Raw genomic sequence first — 18,343 nt, 5'->3', positions numbered from 1 at the left:
AAACTAAAGGGAAAAAAAAAAAAAAAAAAAAAAAAACAGAAGAAGAAATCGTTCTAGACAAGTAATGTTCCAAGGGTACCTAGAAGTTATCCTCTGAGGGAGGATATAGACTTCACCTTGGGGACACATGATTGGCACAGATTAAAACCCAATGAACATGAGTTGACATGTCAGAATTTTAAAAACACAAAAATATAAGAGTAAGGGTTAGAAATCAACATCAGAGTTTTTATTAAATTTGGATTTTGATAATAAGTATGCATATTTGTATTTTAGTGTAACCAAAAGAAGAAATATAATTAGAAAATATAGTCTGCAAAAATTAGATGGACGGACTAAGAAGGGCTAAAGAGTAGAAATAAAGAAATCCAGTACACCCAAATGAAAGCGAGAAAGCGGGAAAATAAATAAGCAGAGAAAAATAATGATAAATGGAAAGCACAAAGAAGATGGGAGAAATAAACCTAATATACTAGTCATTACACTAATCAGATTAAAGTCGACTATGAAAATGAAGACTCTCAGGTTGGATTTAACTAAAGCTAAGTTCACTGCAAGGTAAAAGGTAAAGGAATGCAAAATATTTGCCAGGCAAATACTAACCAAAATGTCACATTAATATTATTATCAGGCAAAGGAAACATTAAGACAAAAAAAATTTCTAAGATAAAGAGTTTCACCATATAAAGGTAAAAGGAAGTTATATAATGATTTTGAGCTTGGATATACCAAATGACGTGACCTGAAAATATATAAATCAAACATGACTCTTACCTTAAAAAAAGTGATAAACCCATAATATTATGACATTTTAACATATCTTTCTCCATAATTAACAGAACAAGCAAACTAAAATAATGATATAGATGATTTTGAACAACACAAAAAATATGTCATCTGATAAAAATATATAGAACCCTGCTACTGAATTAAGTGTAAATATTTTCTTCTAGGATATGCAGAACATTTTTTTTTAATTTACCATGTCCCAGGCCAAAAAATGGATCTCAGCAAATATCAAAGAATCAGTTTCACATAGAACAGTATTTCTGTCCACAGCACAGCACATAAATATATAAACAAGTAAACAAGTGGACAAGTAAATAAATGAAGAAGATAAAAATTTTTGGTCAATTAAATGTATAACCAAAAAGCAAAAATCTTACCCAAGTCAATAGCAGACAGAACTTATCAGTGTATTAAAAGCCACACACTCAAACAAACATACGCATTGTGTCAAAGCTGGATTTTCCTAGAATAACATGAGACTTTAAAGTTAGATGGTCTATGAATGTAATTCACAATACCAGCATATGAAATGATGTTTTAAAATAAAATTGTCTTACTAGATGCAGAATTTTAAAACTCTTAATAAAATCAGGTCCCTTCATGATAGAAAACAAAACAAAACTAGTAACACCATTGGTTCTACCTAAACCAGCTTGGCGAGAAATACCAACAAAATTTATGAGAATTGAAAAGGGAGAAACTTGGGACTTCCCTGGTGGCTCGGTGGTTAAGAATCCACCTGCCAATGCAGGGGAAAACAGGTTTGATCCTTGGTTCAGGAAGATCCCACATGCCATGGAGCAGCTAAGCCCGTGAGCCACAGCTACTGAGCCTGCACTCTGTAGCCAGCGAGCCACAGCTACTGAGCCCACACGCCACAACTACTGAAGCCCGCGCTCCTAGAGCCTGTGCTCCGCAGCAAGAGAAGCCAACACAATGAAAAGCCCGTGCACCGCAAGGGAGAGTAGCCCCCAGCTCGCTGCAACTAGAGAGAGCCCGCAGGCAGCAACGAAGACCCATCCCGACCATAAATAAATAAATAGATAGATAGATAGATAGATAGATAGGTAAATAAATAAAACTATCATTATCCTCATCTGTAAGAGACTACAAAGAAAAATTAATAAGAATCAACAAATTACTGGAATGAATGAAACAATCTATGAGAACATATGAATAGAATATCAATTTATAAATTATTTTTTGTTAGCTATAAGACATGAGGATACAAATATAGATATACATGCACATGGGTGCATACATGTGTGTGGATGGATAGGTAGATTAAAGCTATCATTTACTGTAGTACTGACATCTATAAAATGCTTAAAGTTAGGAATATATCCCTAATAAAAAATCATCACAATTTTTATGAAGAAAGCCTTAAAACTTTACTGAAATCATAAAAGAGACCTAAATAAATAAAGAGATAAACTGTGTGTATAAATGGGGGATACAATGTCATAAAGAAGTCTTTTATCCTCAAATGCATCTATAAACTCAATGAAATTGGAATTAAAATCCCAACAGGCATTTCAAAAAATGAAACTAAAATTTCACATGAGAGAGCAAAAAGGGTCTTTTGACGGAGAAAACCAAAGTATAGAATGGTCTTGTAGCATAAATCGACTTGTTTAAAGCTATGGAAATTAAGACAGACTGCAATTGATAAGATAATAGAAAAAAAATAGACTAATGAAACAAGATAACCCAGAAAAAAAAAACTTATCTAAGTTCTGAATGATACATGGCAAAGGCAGCATCACAATTCAGTAGTGAAAGGATTAACTTTCACATAAATAACGTCGGACAAATGATTCATCCCTATTTGGGGGGAAAACAGTCCTTACCACACATCATTTAAAAAACGATTTGTAGTTGATTGAAGCCATACATGTAAAAATAAAACTTAAAGCTATTGAAAGGAAATAGGAGATACTATTTTAATACCTTGGAGTAAAGAAACATTTATTCAACAAGCCATGAAAAGGACAAATCAAGAAGGAAATGATTAAAAAATTTTATTCAACAAAACAACCTAAACAGAATGAAAAAAAAACAAAACAAAGCTAGGAGTCACAGACTTAGAAATGGTATTTGCAGAGCTTTTCATTACAAAGGATTAGTATCCAGTAACTGTAAATGCATGACATATCTGTAAAGAAAAAGAACCCAATTTAAGATAGGCCAAAATGAGGAACAACCAATCAGCATGCTAGAAACATACGTGGTCCGCAAACACATGAAATGATACTCAGGCTTGTTGGTAATCAGGGAAACACAAAGTAAAATAGTAATTAAATACCATTTAATACCCATCAGATTGGCCAAAAATCAAATGTTTGGTGGAATCAAGTGCAGCCAGGGACCTGGAGCAATGGGAAATCTGCTGGTAGGTGTGTTAACTGGTACAATGATTTTGGATAATTGGCAATATCTAATAAAGCTGAAGATGCAATTATCTTCAACCTAGCGGTACCACTTTAGATATATTTCCTTCAGAAACTCTTGCTTTATGTGCAAAGGAACATGAACACAAATGTTTAAGGCAACATTATTGGAAATAACAAAAAAGATTACATAATAATGATACTACTAATAAGAGAGATATAACCCAGGTGCCTATCAGGAAAGAATGGTCAGATGTAGTATGTTATGTTCATGCAGTAAAAGACTTATGTCAGTGAAAATAATGAGCTAGATCCACGTGCAGATCTGTTGATCATCTACGTGATCAATATGTATGATCTCAAAAGCAGTGCTTGGTAAAAAAAAAACAAATAAAGCCAGATGCATAATAATAAATGTAGTATTAAAACATCTAGGAGGTTCAAAGCATGCAAAACAATACGTACGTTCAAGAAGTATAAAAACGTTCATGGGAGAGAGGGAAATGGGATACAGGAAGAGCGCACGGGTAGGTTGAAGCATATATCAAACAGTATATTTTATTTCTTTTACACCAAAAATAAAAGATATGGAGAAAATATGGCAAAAGGTTATAATTTGACAAAGCTGGGGAGTAAGTGTACAGACATTGGTTATAGTGGTCTTGGTACTCTCCTATGCGATTAGTATATTTTCTATTTAAAACAATTGCAATGGTATGTGTAAAGTCCCTTGGCACATCATCTCAGGCTCAAAAAGTGATCGTTTCCTTCTCTTCCCATTCTTGGATGGAAGATGGTATACAAAGTGCCTAGGCATTACCTTCTCACCCTTAGTCCAAGGCAGCACTGGAATACTTGGGCTCTTCCTCAGCCAGAGGCATCCTGGGTGGTCCCCCTACCATGTCTCCCAGCTCAGTCAATCTGGGTGGTAGATCTCGAACTACACCCATTCTCGGTGCAGAATTTTAACTGCTGAGGCAGCTTCTAGCTTGTAGAAAATCTCATGGCAGAAAGATGCAGCACTACTCATTAAATTAGAGCTGCTCGTCACATTCTTCCCAGATTCCCATTTTGTAGGTGAAGAAATGGATGCTCAGAGAGAGGAAATGGCTTGCCCATGGTTAGTGAGTCAGTGGTGGTGTTTAAGAGGATGTGTGTCTCTCCTGACTTCTAGAACTTTCCAACTGGTCTTTCTATGGATACTCTACTTGATTCCAAAGCTAGGTCTTTTAACTTGTATTCTGCTATATTTTCCAGTTTATAACAGCTGTGGCTTCCATCTCCAGATAGCACTGTCTTGGGATGGAATTAGACTTGGCTCAAGTCCCTGCCCTCTGACAAAAGCAGTGTGACTATAGGCAGATAGCTTAACCTTCCTAAGTGTTAGTTTCCTTATCTGAAAACTTTTCATAGTAATTATTCAAGGGACTGTTGTTTTGATTAAATGATAGTATTCATATGAAGGCATAGTGCCTGGCATATGATAAATAGGAAACAAATGGAAACTACAATTGCTATAATTATTGCAGAAGGTGGAATATCAAAAAACTTTAACACAGTTTAGTTACACAGACTATTTGGAGACATAGAGTGTGATAAATGAATGCTATAATATGGAAACAATAGGAGGCCAATAAGGAGGAATCAAGAGGCTCAGAGAGGGGCTTCCCTGGTGGCGCAGTAGTTAGAGTCCGCCTGCCAATGCAGGGGACATGGGTTTGTGCCCCGGTCCGGGAAGATCCCACATGCCGCGGAGCGGCTGGGCCCGTGAGCCATGGCCGCTGAGCCTGCGCGTCCGTAACGGAGAGGCCACAACAGTGAGAGGCCAGCATACCGCAAAAAAAAAAAAAAAAAAAAAAAAAAAAAAAAAGAGGCTCAGAGAGAGTTTCCTACAAGAAGCAAAATGGAATATTTCCATTGTGCAATGAGGTTCTCCCTCCCTCTTTCTCCTATTGTACTTTCATAGCTCTCATTTTATCTTCACACTGGTATGGGAAAAGAATCATATATCTTAATTAAAAGATAGAAAAACAGGCTGAAAGAAGTAAAGTGACTTGCCTGTAGATTTCAGAGGGGTTTTTTATTGACCTATCATGATATTAATTACACACCATAATTTTAAGAAATAGACGTTTTTGCCAAAAGCTAAGTCACGGGGTACTTAGGTTCCTTAATAACATACATATTCTTAAGATAATGATTTTATAATATGTAACTAAATTTTCTATAAGGTTGTGCTCCAAATTTGATACACATTACCATCAATACATTTTCTGAGGAGAAATACTGAAAAATCATACCACTTAGGAATGTCAGTATTTTTGTTTCTAATTGCCAGAAATGCAAGCCTAAGGCAGATATGTCATTTGAGACATTTGTGAAACAATGATGGTTAAACATTAAAAACATGAAAAAAAAGAAGTCATACCAAGGCTGCAAAAGAACAACCCTTCAAAATAATTTCATCACGTTTAAATACTGTCATTTAAATTTACTAGCTAAAAAATTGAAATTAATGTGAGATGCAGTGTGAGGAATTAATGATTCAATACTAGTGGAGGTTAGCTTTTGAAATAAAGATCAAATAAAATGGCCCTCAGAATTCTATGAGAGAAATCAGAAGTGATGAAACTAATCATGTTTCAGATGAAATGGTAAAATTTTAGTTCCAAACAAAGGGTAAATAGGAAGTTTCAGCTTGGTAGCATGCCCCCATCACTGCACTAAGTGGGGAGATACTGAGCTGGAGAGTAGCTTTGGATCTAAGGATATTCTGATGGTGTTGGAAAGACTGGAAAAGGGAGATGCTAGAGGCAGGAGGGCAGGAGGGCAAGCCAGAGGCTGCTCCAGCCATCAAGTTTGGGATGTAGGTGGCAGCAGGGGTGCAGAGGGAATGACATGGAAGCTGCTGGGTGGGGGAAATTGACAAGGCTTAGGGTCTGCCTGGATGTGGGAGGGGAAGGAGGGGAAGGAGTTCAAGTGACAGCATAAGACTTTCCAGATGGTTTTCAGAGCAGCTGAAAGGAACAACTTGACATAAATGTCCTACTTTTAGACCAACCATGAAATAGGTCCTAACCTCCAGCAAAGCCTTCAGAAGCCACTACCCTGTCCTTCTGAAAGAACTCTCTTCTACCTTCGGCTCTTGAGAAAAGAGCCCTAGTTTAGCATTAATGGTAACTTTAACTTGGAGAACATGTAGTTTTATCACAAGAATTCTTCAGTGGAAAAATATAATCCTTTTAATAGCATTTGGATCCTGTTCTTTCTTCCCTAGCTTTTTATGAAGGGAATGACTTGGGCTTCTGTTTTCCTATCTGAAAACCTGGGATAACAGCCCCTGCTTCAAAGAGCCACTCTCAGGCTTCTGTGACATAATGATGCATGTGCCATGCACACACAGTTTGTAAGGAGGGTTATTAAGGTTTCTCTGCCAATCAGATATGTTCTATGTGATGCTGGTGGGTAACAAGGAGGACAGTAGTGGAAGTTACTGGGGGACAGATTTTGCCCCAGGGTAAAGACAAACCTTCTGGGATCCAGAAATTGCAGAAGTTGAGAATAGCCACCTAGAGAGAGAGCAAGCTGCAGGCAATGAGGGTGTTCTAGCCAAACGACATGGTAGAAAAGAGACTTTCCATCAAGCTATGGCGCACATGATAGATGGTGGCCTCACTCATCTTCATGGGTTTTACCAAACCGAGTTTATATATAGTTATCTGTCGCTTCTTCCCTTCTAGGAAAGAGAGCAAAGCATAATTCCAGTGAGTGAGAATGTTGATAATTCAGCAGTAATTGTAATGGGTTAACATTTGTTAACTATCTATCATTGGCTGGGCACATAGGTGCTTTATAAATGTTCTTACATTCAATCTGTGGGAAAAGGCTGTGAAACTAGGTTTATGACTAATTTGAAATAGGCTCCTGCCTATGACTTCTCAGCTGGCAAGTGATGAAGCCAGGATGGAAACACATGTTTGCTTGCCTCACAGTGGTGTTTACTGAGAAAGAGAGGAAGGGGGGGAGGGGAGGGCAAGCTGTGGGGAGGAGGGGAGCATCCACAAATACTAGCAGAGCGCCTAAATATTATCATCCATACATCATTTGGACACACACCACAAATGAAAAGCACAATGTAGAGAAGTAATTTTCACACTCTCACGCTTTTCCACAGGAGTGCTCCATCTGCTTCAGACAGTGACCATATGCCCCCAGTGGCCTGGGAGGTAGCCTGAAGAAACATCTTTATTTTATTCCATAACACGGCCATGACTGTTTCATATAAAATGTACCTCCGTATTTTAGAGGAAATTAATGTACAGTAGAATGCGTGTCATCTTCATCTTGTACCTTCATGTTTCCCCTGGAACGTCACTCTTCCCCCTGCCACAGTATTCCAGCTTTAGAAGCATTATCTGAAAATGTATACATTCATTAGTCCAGAGGTGGTTAAAATATCCAGCAAACTTTTTTAAAGGCCTATAATTATGTCAACAAATTAGCATTTCAGAGGTTTACAAGGCACCACTTATTCATACATTCATACATCCAGTATCTCAAGATTTTTATGCATTTCATCCACTTAGTTTTCATTGACAGAGCACTGCTGGAATCCCCAGGGACTTCTGGTCTACCCTCAATATTCCTGTCTGCTCCAGCACTGCTGAAACAAACTCTCCTTTGGGTAATAAGCCCAACATTCTCAGGAAGGCTGTGTTCCTCACCAGCCTCCTTCAGTGCTCATAAACTCCAGCTCATCATTGTGTTGAGAGTCAGGAGACGTTGTCTGACTGTTGTCGCTGCACCTGCTATCTTATTGGACTTATCCAGACAGCCCTAGCCCTCAGAGCAGCTGAAACAACAGATGGGCAGGAGAACTTGAGATGTTTTTGACACTGTCCTTTTGTTTATGGAATCGCCCCCCTCACCCCAACTCTGGAATCTGATAGGAATTCTCTTCATGACCATTTTGTGTTTTTTTCCCATGACACATTTTTATTATTAAAAAGTAAATAATTGGTGCAGAGGGAGATGAAAGAGAATAACATTTCCTTTTGAAAATGGTCAAAAAGGAAGTGAGGATGGTGATTTGGTCATGTGGATAAATATATCTTTGCCTTGGAAGATAATTGGCAGTAGCCAGATTCCTTTGATGGCAGGGGAATTCAAGCAGGGAGATGAGAGGGGATAAGGAGGGGAGGGAGGTAATCTGGTGTAAGGTTGAGTGTGAGGAAGGTAGAACAGGCATTGCTCTAGGAGGTCTTGAGAGCAAAGGAGAGATGCAATCTAGGCAAATTGGAAAGCTAGCAGGAACCAATGCCTGGAATTGCGGTTCCAGGACAAGATGCCCCTTTGTAAGGAGTGAGATTGTTAAAACAAACCTGAACTAGGGATTAGGGAGGCAGACTGCAGGATATAATTTAATGTCATATGGTTGTAAGCATTTTGCTTGATCTCTCTATGCCTCAGATCCATCATCTGTAAAATAAACATGAAACTACTAGTACACATGTAGTATTGTTTTGGTTCTCAAATGAGAAAACACACGGAAAGTGCTTAGCCCCGGTCCTGACATTCAATTAATAGACGCTGCTATTGTTATTATTTTAGTCAAGAGTGAGAGACACAGGGAGGAGCAAGTGGCAGGGAGATGGAGAATCACTGGATGTGAAACGTAAGGAAAGGGCTTGCTTGCTTGTAATGGGGTTTCTGCTCAGATCTTAAAAAGAGGGCAGTAGATCAGACAGTGCCCACAGAATCTCGCATGGTGCTTTCCCACCTCTGTGCCTTTACTTCTCTCATTTATTTTTTCCTGGATGGCGTTCTCCCAAACACCTTCATTATGGGCCACATACCATACAATTCTTATCCACCAGGGTTATTGTAAGGGTTAAATTAAAGATAAAAAGTACCTAGTAATATTCATGGTACTGTGTCATTTTAGTGACATTTAGATGCTACATTTTAGTGTAGTCCATCATACATGGGAGAGTGCCTTAATCACAGTAGACATTAAAAATTATTGGATAGCTAACTTATATGTGGAATCTAAAATACGACATAAATGAACATATCTATGGAACAGGAACAGACTCACAGACATAGAGAACAGCCTTGTGGTTGCCAAGGGGGAGGGGGGTGGGGGAGGGAAGGGTTAGGAGTTTGGGATCAGCAGATGCAAACTAGTACACATAGGATGGATAAACAACAAGGTCCTACTGTATAGCACAGGGAACTCTATTCAATCTCCTGTGATAAACCATAATGGAAAAGAATATGAAAAAGAATATATACGTGTATAACTGAGTCACTTTGCTGTCCAGCAGAAACTAACACAACATTGTAAATCAACTATACCTCAGTAAAAATAAAAAAAATTAAAAAAAACAAATAAAATTATTGGATAATTAAATGTGCATGTGATATCAAAAACAAGCAAGACTGGGAGACATGTACTCAAGGGGATCCTTTTTGTCTGTCCCCAGCCTTGCATCTGTATAGTTAATAGTCTTCTTTATGTTTTGCAGGGATCTAAATCTTGGCAGTGTGTACCAGTACTGGGTCATCACTATTTCAGGAAACGAAGAGAGTGAGCCATCACCTGCTGCCACTTACATCCATGGAAGTGGGTACTGCGGTGATGGCATCATCCAGAAGTAAGTAGGCCTAACTAAAGAGAGGAGTGGGAGCGATGCTGAGTAGGCCAAGACGTGGTCAGGGTGCCAAATAGAAGAGCTTATGGGATACTCTTCAGGGTTGAGCTGTGAGTTACGTGGGATCCTCAGCAGTCTGCCAGTTTGTCTGCAAGCAGCTCGCTGGCCTCAGAGAAAAAGCAATGATTCTTTTTTGAACAAACACGTTTCTCAAGCATGTAATGACAATATAAGATTTCCATAGAGCTACCATTATGCACTTACTACCAGTATGCTCCTGTTCTGTGTGTACTACAAGGACTCTATTAGTTTTTTCCACCCCAGGCCACATTCACTTAACAGGACACAGTGCACCTAGGTTCAAACACTTTTACATTCTTTGCTAGTTACCATTTACATTTCTTAAAACTGCATGTTTATTTATTATTTCTGTTGTATCGTGTTATATCAACAATTTACAAACTGGGTCAGAGCCTTATAAAAAGAGCAAAATATTTCAGCTCTCGATAATGTTGAAACCGTGATAGTAAACAGTACTCCAGAGTGAATATTGAATGTGATTATAAGTTCAGGGAGGCAAGTGTAAAGATTCCACACGAGCAGCCAAAAAAGGAAAAGTGTGATTAGAAGATAGAAAGCTGTGTGTCTAAAAAATGGATTTTATTGGATCATCAGTCCATCCATCCCCTGTCCACAGGGCAAGATGTTATGCAACTGAGAAATAGTTGCAAGAAGCCATCAAGACTTTTGCATTGTTGGAAAAAGAAGAGTAAACCTTTGAGGTTTTTTTCCTCCAGAGTAAGCACAGAAGTATTTTCGGTCACTAAATTGAATGGTTTTCTCCCTAGAGATGAAAAAGAGACCAAGAATCATGCACAATTAAGTTCCTTATTGCTAAAATTGTGTTCTTTATTGTGAATACAGTTACTAGTCACACTATTGCTAAGGGACTTTTAAAACTATTGGTAGATTTAATGATAAACGTTACGTATGGAGAGATGACACAACAAGCTATTGGCAAAATTCCTTCATTAAGTGGCACTGTTGGGTGTCACATAATATCTGTGCAACATGGAATTGCAATGACTATTTCTGTAGGGGGAGGGGCACTCTAAAGAGAATTTGTTTCACAGCTGGATGAAACCACTGATGTACAGAACATGAATCGGCTCACAGGTATAGTTCATATATGAAAGAGAAGGGCTCGATGACTATTTCTTTTAGTTTATCATTGACACTAGTGCTTGAGGTCAAGAGCAATTTAATTTGGTACTGATGATTTTGTGGTGTGTAATGTATACTGGAAACCTGCTATGGAATGAAAGGACCAGATAGGAACACAGCAAGGATGACGCAGCACAAAAGGAAGGGGTTTGTACAAGAATACCCATCTGCACAGACATCTGTTACTGGCCAGCAGTTTGCTTTCTGATCATGGCTCAGCATTGAAGGGAAAAGTAGATGTCGAGAATATGATCAGATGCGGGCCAGTGAGTTACAACTGCCCAGCTTCCTGTGCAAAAAGATAACAGTATGTGTAAGATTCTGCACCCCCATACACACTGAAGTATGCCAGCTGTTACGAGAAAGGTACTAAGTCAAGTTTCTGAAATAACGAATGACTTTTTTTTAATGTTGACATTGATAAAGGCCAGTAATGATTATTTGCACAATTTCAAGTGGCTTGCTGAAGTGATGTATCTCAGGGATATATATTCATGTCTTAAATGTCCTGCATCTATAATTTCAAAGCTGAATTATCTAGATTTCCATACGGAGGAGATAATATAAGGATTTTTAAGCGTTGAATTGTGATGCAAACCACCTGATTGCCGAGAATTTGACTCCTCAAGCATAGAAGATAAAACTCCTCGCTTGTCAGAGAATGAAATTGATGGCGTGCTGTCATGTGTACTTAAGATCCTCCTCCAAATGCAACAAACAAACATGAAGATATGGTTTCTGGTGCTTTAATGTAACAAAAGTGGACAAAGGGAAGATAGTCACTGTTTTCTCCCACATTAAGACATCGACTTCTAGGGTTTTTTGTTTGTTTGTTTGTTTGTTTTTCTTCCAGTACACGGGCCTCTCCCTGTTGTGGCCTCTCCCATTGCGGAGCACAGGCTCCGGACGCACAGGCTCAGCGGCCACGGCTCACGGGCCCAGCCGCTCCGCGGCATGTGGGATCTTCCCGGACCGGGGCACGAACCCGTGTCCCCTGCATCGGCAGGCGGACTCTCAACCACTGCGCCACTAGGGAAGCCCTGACTTCTAGCTTTTGATGCAGCTGTTGTATGATGGAACCCTGAGCACCTGAGCAAGACAGTCTCCAGGGAAGGTGCCCTATCATCTGTGGGTACAAGACTGAGCTACGTATCCAGAATATGCAGGAAACAGTCACGGTCATTGCTGACAACCCATAATTGTGATTTGGGATTTTCTAATTTAGCACGAGGAATAAAAAAAGAAACTCAGTAGATGTAGGAAATGATCTATGGTTCAGTCTGTCCGTTTTGGAATCAGTTGTAGGTGCACTGGTAAGACACTGCAAAAAATATTATTCTTCTCACTGATCTAAAACTACTAGTAGTAGTAGTAGTGATTTAAATAGTATTCTTACAAAGATTTTTAGTATTTTTTTTTTTACCTAGAATTACTATCCTGCATAGACATCAAATACGTGTTGAATTACCTGCAGGTACCAAATAGTTGTTGACATACTTTGTAGAAAACTGAATGCAGCTTATGGATGATTCCCTAAGCAAAAAAACAAACAAACAAACAAAAAACAAAATAAACTTTGAAGGAAAGAAAGGATGCCGTCTTCTCTAATTGGATTTTTCATGGGATGATACATGCTAATTTACTGTACATATGCAAAGGAATTTACAAATAAATACAGGTAGACTCAACACTCATCAAGGGCCCTGATGAATGAAAACACTGGATGAGTCTTATAATGATAATTATAAATATTTATTGAGACTCTACTAGGCAGGAGGCACTGTGCTACATTATGATCTCCTTGGGTTCTTCCAACAACCACGTGAGATAGGTCTTATTACCATACTTTACGAAGGAGACAACTTGCACACAAAGACTAAAATTGTTTTCTGAAGCTTACACACCCAGTAAGGAGCAAAACCAAGATGTGAGCCCAGGGCCCAGGTTCACATCTGGATTTTCCATTGCCTTGCTGTGACTGACAGCCCTGCAAAACTGACAAGTGAAGGAGTAACCACGTGCTATCGGCTCTGTCCCAGACACTGTGCCAGGAGTCAGGGTGCTAGGATGACAAAGCCTCTGTCACATCCTTTGGCATCTTAAAGCCTAGGATAGAGTGCTCTCAAGTAACAGGCAAAGGCAGTCAGTTTGACAAGTGCTCTGATAGATGGAGCCCCTTGTCTCTGGACTCAGAGAAGATGGCCACCCACTCCAGCCTGGGAGGTCAAAGAAGGTTTCTCAGAACCTGTCTATCTAATGATAGATCTGTCATGCCTAGAAGATATTTGTGGTGACCCTAATGTTTTGCTTAAACCAATAGAACATATTGTTGGGGTGGTGAGGGAACGGGTTAGAAGTGTTCCTTGTGGCTTAGGGAAACCAGCCCGGGTTAAAAAAAAAAAAATCTCTCCCCAGATAACCCATGAAATAGCTAAGAAGCACAAGGCCACCACCAATTTCCAGTGTGCAAGATTTGCTGGCAGAGACTGGAATATGGGCCCAGCTTGGAATATATCAACAGAATTCTTTTCTCATGGGTTTGCAGACAGGAGAGAAATTGGGTGGCTCTTCAGAGATCAATGCAATGTCCTAGTCATTGTAAGGATTGATTACAAGGCACCATCCTGCTACTCTGACACCTCCGAAAAGCAACAAACATTTCCCAGTGTAATTGCCCGGGTGAAAGGCAAAGTCTGAGGCTTCTTCCATGCTGGGACAGGTCCCAGCTGGTCTCTGGGGATGAAGGAGCAACTGCCACACACTCTGCGGAGACCTCCCAGGACAGGTGGGTGGGCATGGGAACTGTGACTCTCTGAGCATCTACTGTATGTCGCACGCCGGGCCAGCCGCATTAAGTTACATTCCATTTTTGCACCAACGCTAAGGAGTAGGTGTAATTATCTCCATTTTAGCCCATGAGAAGACTGAGATTCAATGCCCCGAACAGCACTGTCCAATGGATTTTTCTGCAATACTGGAAACAGGTTCTGTGCTGTCCAATATATTTGCCACTCCCTACATCCAGCTATGGAGGACTTGAAATGTGGTTACTGTGACTAAGAAATGGAAAGTTTAATTATTTTTTATTTTAATTGATGTAAATTGTCAAAGATAGAAATATCAGAGAGAGAGAGAGAGAGATTAAGGGACTTGTCCGAGATCACACAGTTTGGAACATGGGGCTCTAAACCCAAGTTTCTGTTACTAAAAGGATGGGAGGGACTTCCCTGGTGGCTCAGTGGTTAAGAGTCCGCCTGCCAATGCAGGGAACACGGGTTCAAGCCCTGGTCCGGGAAGATCCCACGTGCTGCAGAGCAACTAAGCCCGTGTGCCACAACTACTGAGCCTGCGCTCTAGAGCCCGCGAGCCACATCTACTGAAGCCCGCGCGCCTAGAGCCCGTGCTCCGCAACAAGAGAAGCCACCGCTATGAGAAGCCCATGCACCGCAACGAAGAGTAGCCCCCGCTCACCGCAACTAGAGAAAGCCCGCATGCAGCAACAAAGACCCAACGCAGACAAAATGCAGGTAAATAAATAAATAAATAAATAAATAAATGGATGGGAGTTTTCCAGAAAGTGGTAACCCATCCAAACTTCAGTGGTTACTCCTCCTTCCCTTTCCCTAGGTCCAATTCAGAAAGCATTGCTCATTTTCTGCCCATCCTAACCACTGCAGAATCATCCTTAGGTGATGGAAATAATTCCTCAAAATAAAACGAGGGGAGGCATTTTTATTTCTTAACAGCATAGGACACAGGCCTTAGAGTTCTTGACACTATGAAATGACACACCCAATGGAGAAGGCAGTGTTTTCTGATCTAAGGAAGATCAAACCTGAACACGTGGATGGAGAAAATCTTTACCTTTAAGTGCACTGAGGGTATGGGGATAGAGCTAAGGCAGGGCATCATGAAGAACAGCATTTATACCTTCGAGATTCCAAAATTCCCTTCAAATTCTCAATTTTAAAGTGGAAGTGATGGGTCTTCCCTGGTGGCGCAGTGGTTAAGAATCCACCTGCCCATGCAGGGGACTCGGGTTTGAGCCCCGGTCCAGGAAGATCCCACATGCCGTGGAGCAGCTAAGCCCATGCACCACAACTGCCGAGCCCGTGTGCCACAACTACTGAAGCCCGCGCGCCTAGAGCCCATGCTCTGCAACAAGAGAAGCCACCACGGTGAGAAGCCCACGCACCACAACGCAGAGTAGCCCCTGCTCAATGCAGCTAGAGGAAGCCCACGTGCAGCAAAAAAGACCCAACACAGCCAAAAATAAATAAATAAAAAATTTAAAATAAATAAATTAAAAAAATAAAATGGAAGTGAGATTTCCCAGACACACTGGAACAAAGTCTGTGCATCCGTTTGTTCATTCATCCTCCTGTTACTCGCATCTGACTTGCTAACTTAACTTAAGGAGACCTCAGCAAATGGGTTTGAAGTAGGAATTCTACTTTGTCATCAGGAACACAGTAAGGCAAACATAACAGAATCTCACAAATTCACCTTGTGCGCATCTCATTTGGAAGAAACAGAAAACTCAGACAGGGAAAGGGACTGGCCCGAGGCCTCAGCAGAAAGTTCATGGCCCCGGAGAGGGACTTTTCCATGTCCAGCTTTGGGTTTGAAGCTGATCTGACAAATTTCCCCCTCTATATCCGTTCTGCAGAAGCCAAGGTGAAGAATGTGATGACATGAATAAGATCAATGGGGATGGCTGCTCCCTTTTCTGCCGACAGGAAGTTTCCTTCAATTGCATCGGTAAGTCCTTGTCCTTTCTCTGGGCCTGGCTGGAGAAGTGGACAGCGCAGAATGGCTAGTCAGTTACAGTGACAGCAATAGTTATAACTAAATGATAATTCACTCCTTTATATTACACATATTTATTGAGTACCTCCTAGGGGGCCAGGCACCGTTTTAGGTACTAGTGAATACAGCAACGGAAACAAACAAATGGCAGGTATCCCTGCCCTCATGGAGCTTATGATCTCATAGATGATGGTGATGATGGGCAACCCTTTTGATCAAGCTTTACCTTACATAGATTATTCCTTTTCTTCATGCCAACTTCCAGGTTAATTATTAGCATAGATTTTTTAAGGCTTTTATTCTTACTTTAGAGATGAGAAAAATCAAAAGCCAGAGAGATTATAAAATATGTCCAGAGTCACACAGGTTAGGATTGAAGACAGAACCAGGACTCGAACCTGATTTTGTCCGATTCTCACACACAAGCTCAGTTCATTTTGCTATACAGCCTCTAGCCAGGATCTAGTCTCTCTGACTTGAGGAAAGAGAAATAACAGACCAGCAGACCAGCCTGTGTTTAGAAAGCAAATGTCCTTTTCCCACCTTTATGGAGTCAGATGGGAAATTTGTTTTCCTCTGCCTTCCCCAGGAGTCTGGCTGATCTTGTTGTTTTAGCCCCACTCGGGAGGCCCTGGTCAGCCCGGGGCTGGTAAGCAGACGGGGGCTGGGGGGCAGGGATGGAATTTTGAGCTGGCCCAGATGAGATCATGCTTCCTTTAAGATGCAAATCGATACCTGAAGATCAAAGGTCCCCTGGCTAATCCCCGGGGCTGGAGGTGAAAACTAATCACAATTCATTTGCAAGTACAAAAGAGAGAGGTGTTCCGTCTAAGGAAGGGATGAGAACGTCAGTGGGAAGATTTCTCACTGAAAGGCAATTTTCTAGGAGGACTACAGGGGAGGAAATGTCACCGGTTCCTCGCGTTTGCAGCACATTGCAGGCGAGCTTTTAGACCTTTCTTCCCCTGGTATATTGTGAGCTCTCTGAGGTTTTTACCATGTATCATTTACCTTGTATTCCATTCTCAGACACATTTATTGAGCGCCTATTATCTCCTTGGCACCATGTGTGGGCTGAGCAACACAGTAGAGGTGTCCCGAAACTGTTTGTGGATAGAAAGAAAGGAAGATACGGAGGGAGGAAGAGCAGGACAGTTTCCGGTCAGGGCCTTGGGTTTTTAAAGGGCAGAAGTTTTTTTTTTTTTCTCTTCTCTGTTGATTTGAATATGATTCATAATAAAACCTTGATATGAGCCTAGTGGTAGGGTGGAAAGAGCCTTGGACTAAATTTAAGAAAACCAGGATCTCTGGTCCCAGCTGTGCTGAGAACTTGCTGCTTGAAGCTGGCCAAGTCACTTCCCTAGGCTGGACCTCAGTTTACCTCCCATAAATTGAAAGGATTGGGTTAGGTGGTCTCTAAGAGCCTTATCTGCCCTTCTGTTGTATGGTTTCCAAAGCGTGTGACGATTTCTCATAATCGTGAGTTCTGCTTGAACCGACTCTTGCCTTTGCCATCATCCTCATGACGCCCAACATTACTGTCAGATCTTGCTGGAGGATGTCCACCTATTTTACTGGCACTAAGATGGCATGTGACTTAAGCGCTTATGGGAAGAAGGTACGATGTGGTTAAGTTAGGATATGGTGCTGTCCATGGAACAGATCTGCAAATTAACAGTCCTTGGCCCAGAACTGGCCTACTGCCTATATTTGTAAATAAAGTTTTCTAGAACACAGCACACCCATCTCTTATTATCTATGGCTGCTTTTTTGCTACGACCCTAGCATTGAGTGGTTGCAACAGAGACCCTGTGGGCCAAAGAGCCTTAAATATTTACTATCTGGCCCTCTACAGACAACATTTGCTGGTCCACGGATTTGGGGGTCATTGATACTATTGCTTGCTGGAACCTAGTGCAAAGAGGAGGTGAAAGTTACGACATGGTTCACCATTTCTTAGAAAAATAACTGAATTTTATACATACAGTGGTAAGGCTTAGGAGACTGTGAGTCCAGTCGTATCTTGCTTTAGCTCTTTGGGTATTCCTTCCCCACCTACACTTTGGCCAAAATGACTGGAATAGATCAGGATTTTCAAGCTGTGTTAACTGAAAGGCTTAAGAAGAGAGGAGTGAAGATGAGGGAGTTACCAAGAGGATGAGACTTGGAGCCTCATAGATCCACTTTATATACTGCTATTCTGTAGTACATCCTAAGTGTTCTGCTGCTGCTGCTGATGTGTACTGAACACCTGTTGTATGCCGAGCACATTTATAACTCTCATTCTCCTAACGACTCTTTTAGTGCCTGCTTTTCAAAAGAGGAGGCTGAGGCGTGGGGAAGTGAACTAAGGATATGCAGTGAAGTGGTGGAGCTGGGACTTTCACCCAGAGGGTCTGACTCCAGAGCTTACTGTGCTGAGCTTCCTGCAAGATATTTTTTACAGGACAGCTCTTGGTCTTGTAGGGCTTTGGCGGT

At 40.8% G+C, this 18,343-nt stretch overlaps 1 protein-coding gene across 1 annotated transcript in view; it reads left to right on the top strand.

Annotated features, from left to right (window-relative positions):
• Nucleotides 1-18,343, top strand: part of PAPPA (pappalysin 1) — a gene marked incomplete at its 5' end in the record, with an annotated part of 257,734 nt that overhangs the window by 107,090 nt on the left and 132,301 nt on the right. The window contains 2 exon segments of the mRNA XM_007449800.1: nucleotides 9,707-9,835; nucleotides 15,726-15,817. Of these exon segments, the coding sequence (XP_007449862.1) occupies nucleotides 9,707-9,835; nucleotides 15,726-15,817 (221 nt within the window).

This window comes from Lipotes vexillifer, unplaced genomic scaffold (assembly GCF_000442215.2).
Source record: "Lipotes vexillifer unplaced genomic scaffold, Lipotes_vexillifer_v1.1 scaffold230, whole genome shotgun sequence".
NCBI lineage: Eukaryota > Metazoa > Chordata > Mammalia > Artiodactyla > Lipotidae > Lipotes > Lipotes vexillifer.
This window is presented reverse-complemented; position numbering and strand designations above follow the sequence as displayed.